This window comes from Aptenodytes forsteri, unplaced genomic scaffold, assembly GCF_000699145.1.
Source record: "Aptenodytes forsteri isolate BGI_AS27 unplaced genomic scaffold, ASM69914v1 Scaffold280, whole genome shotgun sequence".
Taxonomy (NCBI): Eukaryota; Metazoa; Chordata; class Aves; order Sphenisciformes; family Spheniscidae; genus Aptenodytes; species Aptenodytes forsteri.
Window position 1 is genome coordinate 367,255 of NW_008796042.1, and position 12,215 is coordinate 379,469.

Below are 12,215 nucleotides of genomic sequence, written 5' to 3' on the forward strand. Positions count from 1 at the left end.
CTGAGATGCAGTGACAGCAGCCTTGCTCTCCTCCGCCTCTTCCCCAGAGGCACATCCGTGCTTGGCCCGCTGCAGGGATGGCACGGCTTGGTCCGCTGCAGGGACGACATGCAGCCCTAACCCAGAGGCTCCTGGCTGAACCTCTGGGCTGCCTCTTCCCCAGAGCCACATCCGTGCTTGGCCCGCCGCAGGGATGGCACGGCTTGGTCTGCTGCAGGGACGACATGCAGCCCTGACCCAGAGGCTCCTGGCTGAACCTCTGGGCAGCTTTGTAGGTTGCTCCCCATTTCCCCGGTCCTGCTGGGGCTCTGATTTTTAGATCAGCATGTTTCATTGTCCGGAGCAGCCGCGGATCGGGCAGGCAGAGCTCGCTTCCTGGATACAAGGGCTATTTTAAACCACACGTGCTTGTGCTCACAGCTCTGCTTGCAGACCTCCATCCCACCGCTCCGGACAGCTCGTTTGCACACAATAGAGTGAAGGGACAGAGGCCAAAAAGACATCCTGTGGGCTGGGGAAGATGAAGTAAGGATGAAGAAGCAGAGCAGAGGCTGGGGAAGGAAGAGAGCACAATAAATCACCTGCCCTGGAGATTTATGTGCCCTGGCATGACTTTGAGACCCTTCCAGGGAAGTACCCTGGGATGGAGCCATGTGCATCCCCCTGGGCAGAGGGCTGGCCGTGGGCATGGTGGCCAGTCCAGCCTGGGGAAAGGCCGAGCGCCCAGGCTGCGGAGAGCTGGGCAAGGCAAGCCCGGCACCAGACCCACACCTGACGTGCAGTTTGTGATGAATCACACAGCGCACTTCCAACTTCCAGCTTGCGTTTTGTGCAAGTGTTAATAAAGGCGATAACAAAAGCAGCATGTGAAAGGTCTTAGTCTCCAGGAAAAGCTGTTTGCGTGGGGTGCAACCAATGCACCCAGCTTCAAACCACCCTGGACCCAACCTGACCACCTCTCACCCCTGCATCAGTGCTGCCACAGGGTATAAAAGCAAGGCTAATGGCTGGCAGAGCCTGCACCCACAAAGGCCGGGGACAACCTTCTCGCTGGAGACCTCCTCGCTGTAGCAGCCATCCTGCCGATGGAGCAAGCAGAGCCAGGTTCTCTGCTTTCGGCTGTGTCTCACGAGGCAGCAGGCTGCAGCAGTGCAGGCAGGAGGCCTCGCCAAGGATGCTCTGGTGGCATGTGCACGACGTATAGGGGAAGGGCGCTACACCGCTATACATCTGTCACGTGAGCCCTGATGTGGCAGTTCAGAAATCAACCCACCCTCTCCCCAGGGGATGATAGATATCAATTTGGAGAAGAGCCACAGCACTAATTTCACATGTAAAGAGCACAACTTTCCACAAAGCATCCAAGAAAGGAGATGGACTTCTAAGCGCTCCTAAAAATAAATGAAAACCACAGATGGCCTTTCAGATAAGGCAATCTAAGCTTCAGGAAAGCCAAACAGCCTACCCGTAATGCTGCTCCCATGATTAACCCCCTCCCACAGTTTCCTTGCCCAGCCAGACGCTGCTGCCGTGGGGCTGACAACTGCCACAACATTTACAGGTGTCTGAGCCCCGAGGGGGCTGCCTTCCACACAGCAGAAATGTGAGGGGGGCTGATAAGAGCTATCCCAGCCTCCGCCCCACCAGCAATTCCAGTTTGCACTGGCGTCACTGGGGCAGGCTTTGGGTCAGCCAGTTTCCCCTCCGGCACTGTGTTTGGCCTCAGATGGGGCTCGTGAGCTGCCTGTCTTGGGAAAGTCAGGTGAGGGTTTTCAGGGCTGGTGGTTCTGGGACCCCGCAAATGTCCCAGCACCAGGGAATACCATCCCACCATGGCCTTGCTGCAGGCAACGGTGCATGACTCTCAGACTAGAGCAGGCGCTCGGGAGCGAAATTTCTTGCAATGAGCTCCAGTCAGCTTCAACTGGGTCACCAGGGATCACTTGTATTACTTTTAGCAGGGTAATTTTATTAATAGCCACTGTTTCTAAGAGTTTCACGCTACTCCAGAAAGTTAGATGAGTGTCATTGTCTCCTTTTGCAGAGGAAAATTTCCATTTTAAAGAACCACCAGATCCTCGAGGCCACCTGGGAAAGCAACAGCTCAGCCAGGAAAGGGTCCCCATCCTTATTCCCAACCCTGAGCTGCCTGTTCACCTCACCTGCCCGTAATGTCCCGAAGGCTACTGCTGCTCCCCTTCTTACCCTGTGCCCCCTTGCAGCCCATGCACCCAGGGCCAAATCCTGCCCTTCCCTTGCACGGCAAGGTGCTCTCCTGTATCAGCCTCCAACTGTGAGTGAAGGGCAGGGCAGATTCACCCCTACTCTTCCCAGGGAAGCATCTGCAGCAGGAAAGAAAACATGGGGAGACTTGTCGTTAAATAATATTTTCCTGCAGTTTCCTCTGACAGCTCAGTAGCAGCTCAGGGCACCAAAGGTGCTTTCCCTAATGTGGAGACTTGACCCTAGAAATACGGCAAATACAGGGATACAGCACAGCACGACCTGAAGCTCTATAGCCCTGCTGAAAAAAAAGCCAGCTGGGAACCAGCGTGAACTGTTAATGCTTTAGCTTAGGGAGAAAATAATCCACAAGCTGAGGGATTTAAGGAGAATTACATTAATTAGAGACTCGATCAAATTAGTCAGCCCCTAGCAGCAGCAGGATTACTCCTGGAGGCCAGCACTTCTCAACATTTTTCAATTAAAGGGCTGCCTCACCTCTTTTAAAAAAAATCCACTGCTCATGTTGCGCAGCAGCTCACTTACGGTTGGCTAAAATAGAGATGTAACTCTCACCACTCCTTTATGGCTTTTATTTCCCTCCACAGTGTTTTTTGGCCTGTGTGGAAATATGATTTGGGGTTTTTTTTACATTTTTCATTTCAAGTGGTTCACATATGACGTGCTTTTGCTGTAAAGCCCCCTAAACGTCCCCAGATCACAGGCTGAGAAGCACTGCTGGAGGCCAAGGATATATCATGTTGGACTATAAATAGACAGATATTTCTGATTATAGCAAGAAAGCAGGGAGAAGAAACAGTGCATGGGAGCTTTGGTCCCAACTGGCCCACTCCTTTTTTTTTATATAGCCTCAGTTTTATAATAAGCACCAGCAAAACAACAGCAATGGGAATGCAAAACAGCAGCAATGGGAACTAGGCAAAGGGTTGTCCCGAGCTGGAGCAGCTCACAGCGTGCTTGCAGGCGCCCATGGCAGAAAAGGGTCTTTGGGAGAGCTGGGGAGATCAGGGAAGAGCTGTGTGAGCCGGCAAGTGCCCTGACCCAATGTAGGCACCGCAGAAAGCTGTTTGTGGCGCAGCATGACCGGCAGCATCCAGGGCAGGGGCATGGGACGGGCAGGGATGCCTCGCGTTGCTTGCCAGAAAACTCTTGAAGGGGTTCAGCCCAAGGGCTACTCCTTGGATTTCTGAGAGTAGCTGAGTTAGAGATAAATGCGCTGTCCTCTGCTGGCCATGAAACAGTTGAATGAAGAAGGTGCCCTCCTCCCTGCGTGAAATATGCTCTGCTGGACTTCCCACAGCTCAGGGACTTTGTCCCGCACAGCGGGACAGACAAGTCCCTTCCCACCAGTGATTTGGTATGTGGGTAATCAGAAGTAGTGGCTCCGAGTGGCCCACTCCTGCTGATCACCTTTTAAACCTGTGGTCTAACATCTGCATTTGTTGGCTGTTTGACCAGCGAGGTGAGGGGGAACACTGCCAGGAAAGTCTACAAAGTCTGGTGTAAAGGTTTTTTCAGGGAACGGCTTAATTTGTTTCAATTCTATCATTTTGACTCCACTATCTCCAGTCAGGAGAGGTGCAGGAGTTTAAGGCCACAGAGACCCAGATGGACATTCTGGGAGAATCTCTCCCGACTCAAAGAGGAGAAAAACAATCTGTGATCAAGAGAAAGAAACTCCTCCAACCGCATGTAGAAATCGAGCCATCGTTTCCGCTAAGCGTGAGCTGAGCCCCTGAGCTACCGCCTTGGCCCCCAGCAGTGCCCCAAGTCTGAATTACTGCAGGCACAACTTGACTGAGCTCCCCTCGGCTGCCAAGCCAACACGATGCCCAGGCACATGATGAAACCCTTAGCTCAAGCGTGATACTACCCTTAATCCATTTTGGCTGGCTATCAAAAGGCATATGCCATTGCTAATGTTCACACAAGTCTTCTATCACTAATACAACTGCTCTGTGGTTACAGACCTAACTCTGTTCAAGTACCATCCTGGACATCTCTCTCGCCACAAAGTCTGCTTGCCAGGAGAAAAACTTCTGGGCTGGCTCATCTAATGGGGACACAAAAGCATCCCAGCAGGTATCTCCAGAAACATGAGCGTTATCTCTGAGCAAGCACAGTCAGCAGGTTACACACACATGCAGGTGCCAGCAGTAAGTGCTGCTGCTTGTGTTCGCCCCATTTCAGAGGGCTCAGTTGCTGAATTTTCCTGGGCAGGGATGTAAATACAGCCTCCTCACCGACTGCAGCTAAACTCACAGATCCAACCACAGATCGGCACACATTCAAGCTGGGATTTGGATTAATGGCTCAGCCTAGCAGCACAGCAGTATCAAAAGCAAACAGCTAATTTGAGACTTCAAGTTGGAGGACTTCAAGTTGCAGTCAGGGAAATCCACTTATTAGTGGCTGATTCAATGAGATTATGGCTAAAACCGACCTCTTGCATTGATGCCCTGAGCTCAGCTGCGCTCTCAGAAGAGCAGCGCTGCACCAGGCCAGGTGCCTGACAAGGGTGGTTTGGCTGCAGGGACCGGGGATGTCCTGATGTGACACAGTCCCACCACCAGCCTGCTGTGTGTGTGCCTCTGTGAGTGAGTTTGGTTACTGAACGCTGTCAGCAGCTGTTCTCTCTGCTCTGCACACCTGGAGTAGCCTCACCTTTATCCCCTCAATCCTGAAGCCCAGCGTGGCGGTTGAGCTGATTGTCTCCCTCCACTGCATGTAGCGGGGCTTGGTTACTGCCCGCAGCACGTTCTCCTCCTCGGTGGGGGCATCAGGGTCCACCTCGATCATCTTCTGGTACATGTCCTTCCTCAGGCTCGGCTTCTTCCGGGCCTTTATCAGCTCCTCCTCCAAGTACGTCCTGCAAGGAGTGAGGGGGGGACATTAGCAGGACCACCACATGAGGTGCCACATACCCACAGACAGCCCTTGCCCCAGAAATCAGGCCTATCCAGGATAGCTAATCCCTATGGAGGAGAGCAGCATAGGAAATAACGGAGCAAGCCTCATTGCAGGTGAATTGATCCTGATTTAATTAGTGCCCCATCATCAACACCTGATATCTTTTCAGTTCATCAAGGAACCACAACCAGTCTGGCAATAGCAAGGGAGCTTATTTCTTACAGGTGCCCATGGCGTTGCTGCTGCCCCACTGGCAGCCCCCTGCTGCCACCCCTTGGTCCTGGGGGGCCTGACCCCAATGCTCAGCAAAACTGAGCAGTGACTTAGTGGCTCTCACAAACTAAACATGGCTTTCAAGATGTGCCCAGGAAACTACCCACGTGCTCTAGGACCTGGCTGAGTTGAAGGCAAGAGGGAGGTTGCTGCATCCCAGCCCTCAGCGTTAGCTGCTGCTCCCTCCGAGGTTTGGCCAATGTGGGCGGCTGCTGCCAAAGCTGCTCCTGTGCCTCTTCTGCGCTTTCCCATCCCCTCACTCTGTGCACCACGAGGGCTGTGCCTCACCGGCTGCTAAACAGGGTGTTTTCACATAGGGCTGTTTCGCTGCTGATGATTTTGCCCAGTATAGGTCTGTTTTAAGTGGTCTATCTAGCAAAAGCTTCCTGTACAGGACAGCGCAGAGGAAGGGATGCAGCCTTGGCCAGGTGCTTACCATCACCCCCAGCATGATGCAGCTGGGATGAGAGAATGGGGGAAGGAGGATGGAGGGTGCAGAGGAGTGTGCAAAGACCTTGGTTTTATGCATCCTTTAGAGGAGCACCACTCTGTGCCAGAGCACACCAGTGGAGAACTTTGGCACTCTGGCATGCAGAAAACCATAATCCACAAAATAATACTTCCTGCAGCAGTAATAAACCACTACGTAACTCTTCTTGCGGCTCCCAAACCTGCCCCAGCTCAGCCTGGCAAGTGCCCAGGCTCTCTCCAAACACTCCAAGCCGGGTGAGATGTCCCAGCAAAATGACACAGGAATGACCCTATCTGTCGCCTCCTTCCTCCCAGATCCAAACTGCTCTACACTGCCCACTAGCCATGCTCAGCTCTGCAGAGGGGCCATGCCCTCTCCCCATGTCCCTTGTGCCAAAATCCTAGCACTGAGCATGTGGTTCACCTCCAGAACCAAGCAAAACGCACAGGGAGGATGCTAGGCAAACTATGTGGGATGGTGTTCCTGTGTTTCGCACAGGCTTTAGCAAAGCAAACTGGTGTCTTTTCTCAGGGCAGGCATATGATCACTGAGCAGACATCCCCAGGGCATCAGATGCTTTGAAAGACACTGCAGATAAAAGCGATGAAAGGCTTCAGCTGAGATCACCAAACCCATGATTTTTGGGCAGACGGAATAAAATAGCAGAATAAAGCAGTGGCATGCTCAGAAGTGCTGCTCACGCTGCTCAGAAAGCTAGATTTCCTTTTGATGAGAATGACAGATCATCTATGTCTGCAGTTCGGTTCCCCCACATCACTCCAGGCTTGAACCATCACCAGGGCTTAAGAAAGACAAAGTTTTGTTTAGGGGTGACTGGAAGAGGCTGCCGCATCCCAAAGCCAGGTTGGCAGGAAAAAAACAAACTTGTATCTGCCTGGCAGCAAGCTGCTGGCTCAGAGGACAGGTTTAATAGCCCTGAGGTTTAGTTTATCTGCCAAAGCCTCTCCTGCCTGGCCACGGGGATGCCCCGCTCCCCAGCATTAACCCAATTCACCCTCCCTCGCCAGCTCCTCCCACAGCACCATCTTATTTAACGATGATGATGCCTGGCACTTTTGCCCCCTTGCTTGCTCTGCCTGTCTTAGCTCCAAAAATCCAGGTGCACAAATCACCCGACCTGTGATTTGTGCGTGGGAGGCTTTCCTCCTCCCAGAGACAACCATAGGAGCACCCGGGCAGCATGACCAGCAGGTCTTCTTCTGGTGGCTGTCATCTCTGGGTCCAGAGTGGGTCCTGTCTCCTTCCCGTGGCAGCATCGTGTGTGCCAGCTGAGGCCACGTGGCTGCACCGGGGCCCCCTGCCCTTCTCTCCACCCCTCCGGTGGAAAGTATTCCTCGCTTCTTCCCTGCCGAAAGCCCGACACACCAGTTCGAGTTTCACGTCGGGAGTTCAGGAGGGGAAAAAAAGATTCCTCCCTCCCGCAGAAACCATCAGCTTTTCCAGCAGCGCAAGCGTCTCCACCACGTCTGGGCTGCGCCTTAGCCAGCGAGGGGGATCTCAACCCGCCCTGCCACCAGTCTGCAGCAGACCCAGGGCTGAGAGGTGGCCTGAGGCTGCTCCAAAACTGGCAGCCGCCTGGGGTCAGCAGCCCTGCTCACATTTGCTCTGGGACACCCTCGTCAGCTGTGGCGTCGCTAGCTCAAAAACTGCTGCTGGCCAAGTGGCTGCAGCCTGGGATCTTGGCGTATCTGTAGATGGTTCTCAAGGAGGACACGGGTAATGTTGCTCATCTGTTAGGAAACGTTTCAAGAACTTTGCATGAAAGGCACAAAACTACTTAGCACACGCATTTTATCCCTCAAGTGTGCATGGGAGCAAAGGGTGAGCAGAGGGAAAGTTTCTTGCTCACAGAAGCTGTGCCGTTCAAGTGTCTTTATTTCACCTCTCTGGCACCCTGGGCAGGATCTCCTACACCTTTTGCTCCCTGCCTCTTGGCTGTGTCCTCCTGCAGCAGAGAGAGGCAGGTTGCCGTCCTCCTAAAAGCTACTGTGCCATTCTGGTGTACACAAACCCAAACCGAGTGCTGTCCCCTCCACTGCACCAAACTACTTTCCCAGCACACGGGACAGTCAATAAGCAGAGAAGGAAAGAGCCTGGTGTGTCCTTCCTGTACCCAGGCTTCCCCATGGCTCTCTCCTCAAGCTGTTGGCTTAGCTTTTCCTGAAGACAGGTGAGCCTGGTGTTCTCACTTGTGTGTTTCAGAGGGTTTTACCCAGGAGATGCATTTGCTTTGAGTATCCCATCTTAAAACTCAAACAACATCCCCAAAGCCACTCACCTGACCCCCATTTTGCAGTCCATAACGCAGGGGGAGTCAAATTCAGCCAGCAGATCTTCCATTTGGTTGTATCGCTCCCCGTCCTTCACAACATCGCCGTGGTAGGCAGGAACATAGGGCTTCAGGACATCATTCATCAGGCGGTCGAGGCAGCGCTGCTCCGATTCACAGTGCTTCTTCAGTATCCTGCCGTTGGCCGCTGCCTTGAAACTACCTGAGGGTGACAAGGGATGATGTGGCACTTGCTTTGGAATGGGGGATGACGCTGTGCCTTCCCAAAACAAGAAGGGCAGCCCAACACCTTGGAAGCATCTCTGTTTACACCTGCACCCAAGAGTCCCAACAGGCTGGGACTTACAAGCTCGGGCTGCCAGATTCACAAGTAGTGTCAGAGGTTAATGACCAGCAATGTCACACCTTAAACAGGGCAGAGACCTGCCCTGCAGCACCCAACACATTTGCTTCATAGCCTCTGTGTACTTCGTGGTAGGTTCACACCTTTGTCTCTAGGCTCATGCGTGGGGCATGTTTGTGCTGGGCAGCATCACCTGCTTTGCTGTGGATCAGCAAGAAGGCTTGCGTCTCACCCAAAGGACTCAACTTTCTGCTGCTTGAGAAAAAAGCGGCAGTAATAACCCGCTGGCCCTGGGAGACTGAAAGCACAGAGCACTGCACCTTCACATCACCCTCCCTAGCATTTAGGTAAGTCACTCTCCTGGACTAGAGACGTGGGAACTGAAATCTGTGACATTCATGCAGCAGTCAGAAGCAATTCTGGCCGAGAAAGCCCATTAACCTGAGCTAACGAAGAGCCTTTCCACCACTCTGCCCCTCTCCATGCTCCGTACCTGCGTGTCCTGCTAGCTGGATCCAAGGGTACTTCTTCTTGAAAGACATCACAAATGGGGACCAGTGCACCATATTCTTGATCTTCCGCCATGATTTGCTCCGTACCTGCGTCCTGCTAGCTGGATCCAAGGGTACTTCTTCTTGAAAGACATCACAAATGGGGACCAGTGCACCATATTCTTGATCTTCCGCCATGATTTGCTCTAAGGGAAAAAAAAATTATGAAGGTGACTGCAATGTTTCAAGCTTTTACTGTCCGTAAAGTCACTTCAGGCAGCACACAGCTGTTTTGGACAGGGGAGGAGGCACCGGAGCCAGCGCAGGATGGAAGCAAACCGAGAATCTGCTCTTTTCCCATTGCCCTGTGCCAAGCCGGAGCCGCTGGGCCTCGACTCTACATTCAAAAATCACGAGTAACTTCACTAAAGTGGATGGCGTTACAGTGTTGTTCCAGTTGGCTGCTTCTGCTGCAGAGGGCCCAGCCATCCTGCATTACCTTGTCTCCGCTCCCTGCATCCCTCTGCAGAAGCAGCAGGGACATTAACCCATCCTTGGGTACTGCACTAGATCACGGCCGATGGAGTGGGGAAGGGAGTCCAGGATTTCTACCTGGCCACAAAACTCAACTCCAGCTCCCGCGGGGAACAAGAGACACTCGCACAAGCGTGCATAGGCTCACCGCCTGGCTTTTGTTCCCTACTGAAAGGCAGCTGCTTTGTCCATTAAGCTGGCAACCTGCGTGCAGCTGATCCGCCTGCTTTGGCCCATCCGTAACTACATTTTAGAGAACAATTCCCTTCTGACATGTTGTGTTTCTCACCAGATAGATTGCACGGAACTATTTACATGACTGTAATGAGGGCTGCATCGGACATACGAAAGCCTCCTTCGAAGGCTCTTTCCTGCGAGAGTTTTTCCCTGGATTGTTCTGGGGAACATGCCGCCAGTAAAAGGCAGGGGGATGACCTCTTATCTCGGCCCCAGAAGGCGACGGCACAAACAAATCAGGCGAACAATATACAATGGCGACAATGGAAAAATGCCTTCTTGCAGGAGCTGGGACAGACAGACGGCATAGTCCTGGCTGCTCTGAGCTACTGGGTTCAGCTGGAAGCCCACAGATAAATTATCCTCATTTGCTCTGCTCTGAAGGCACAGGAGGGAGCCTTCCAGAAAGCCCAAGTAATCTCTTCCTCGTGCTTGGAGAACTGGCCCTTGTTCCAGTAATGCTTCGCAGACAGGCGGGGAAGAGCCAGCAGCCCCGACTTGCAGTTTGGATGCTTGTCGGGGGTGAACTCACGGCACAGGAATCCATGCTGGGAACTGCTGACATGTTTAAATGGCGAGGAAGAAGCCAGACAAAGGTGTTAGTGTCTAAAGTGTGGAAATTACATCGGGTTACCCCGTGCCGTGCACCAGCCCCGCCAGGGAGCAGGGACGCATCGCACGGAGATGCAGGGGCTGCCCACATGGTGGGGACCAGGAGTGAGAGAGGGGAAGAAGAAAGGTCCTTTCCCACCTCCAAGCCCGGGAGGAGCAGGGTGGCCCTTTCCTGGATGACTGCCCATGGCCGGGAGCGTCCCGGCGCGCCCTGGCACCAGTACAGCAGTGCAGGAGTTTGGCAAGCAACTGCCCAAGCGCGGGGTGACACCGGGCATCCCCTTCGCCCAGGCTCCTCTGCGCCGCTGCTCTGCCGCCCGGCTTGCTTGCTTTGGCAGGGGGGGTCAGGCAGTTCCCTACCTGACATGAGGATGAATGTTTTTATTTCCAAAAGGAGTGCCAGAACTTGTGTGCTTTAGCTGTTCTTTGTTCTCCTTTTGGCAGAAAGCGGGAGGGAAGGGCGGGGGGATGTCCCCTCCTTTTGCTTTTAAAATAGTAACATCCAGTCCTGGTTGATGTAATGAAAAAAAAGGGGAAGAAGAAGTCTCCGAGGGAGTTTGGACTCCAGATGAGCGTGACCCACCTCCTCTAAAACAAGGAGAAGGAGTCCCCCCCTCACCGCACAGCTTAAGTCACTCAGTCCCAGGAAACACGCCAAGGCAACGCGCCTTCCCAAGCCAAGATTTTTTTTTTTCAGTGGTTAGAGCTTTATAGCTAAAACCTTGAGGTACTTCAAAGCGCAGGCAGAATGAAGGCAAGTGGCCCCCGAAGCAGGGCAAGCCATCCCGGCTTTCCCCCCGCTGGGACTTTCCCAGGAGCGATGCACTCTGCTCCGGCACTGCTCCCAGCGCAGGGTAGTGGCCCCCAAGTCCCCCGGGGAGAAAAAACACCACAAAAACCTATCTGCCGAGCTGAACAAGACAAAGCTGGTCACTGAGCACACCTGCACAAGGAACAGGTAGCATGTCCCCATCACTTTACACCGGCGGGAAACGTTTTCATCCAGACACCACCCAGTTTGACACACACCTTTGGCCCGGCATTTCCAGCCCAAGTTTTAAGGACATGTTTAAGGACATGTTTTATGGAGAGGCTTGAGGCTGCTTCGTCCATCTCAAGTCACTCCTGACTTGCTGGAAATAGGCTGCGAGACAAGTTGTCGCCGCCCTGGGGGTCACCAGCAATTCTGCTTCACGCGGCCCATTCCCCCCCGGCTTCGCAGGGGCAACCACGTGGGCACTTGCAGGAGAGAGGAGGGACCATGCCCTCTGCAATTCCTTCAGGAGCCGTCAGATTTTTGGTTTACGCCTGAGCCCCCTCCCAGTGTTATGAGGGAAAGTTTGCTTCATCAAAAGGAAGCTCTCCCGTGCCCTCAGCCCATCGCATGTTACTGCCCAGCGTGCACAGCTTGTTTTGCAGAGCAGCCTGCTGGGACCAATTTTTTTGGGGGGTGTACGTATCTATACAAAATGTCCAGTTGCTCTGTCGTGGGAATGTTCAAAAGGCAGTGAGTTTTGCAAGGGGCAGCTCCCCTACTAAACCAGCAGCTGCATGACTTCATCTGTCCACTCTCTGGGGCTGCCGACCCACTGCAGAGGAGAGATGGAGGCTGGACCATGGAGGAACAACACTGGCCAATGCCCCTAGCGATCCTGCCACCCACTTTGTCTGAAGATAAATTCTCCCGAGGTAAGGAGATGCTCTAAAAGTTCACCCTTGGTACCTTCCCTACAGCTTCAAGAGAGATGTTACGTGGCTGTGAACCAGCGGCAGGGTCCTTCACAGACA

The 12,215-nt window shown here is 53.3% G+C and overlaps 1 protein-coding gene across 1 annotated transcript in view; it reads right to left on the reverse strand.

The window, feature by feature from the left end:
• Positions 1-12,215, reverse strand: part of ITPKB (inositol-trisphosphate 3-kinase B) — a 28,495-nt gene that overhangs the window by 5,931 nt on the left and 10,349 nt on the right. The window contains exons 2-4 of the mRNA XM_009285584.1: positions 9,047-9,250; positions 8,199-8,412; positions 4,909-5,113 (exon numbers count right to left, since the gene is read on the reverse strand). Of these exons, the coding sequence (XP_009283859.1) occupies positions 4,909-5,113; positions 8,199-8,412; positions 9,047-9,250 (623 nt within the window). The remainder of the gene's footprint in view (positions 1-4,908; positions 5,114-8,198; positions 8,413-9,046; positions 9,251-12,215) is intronic.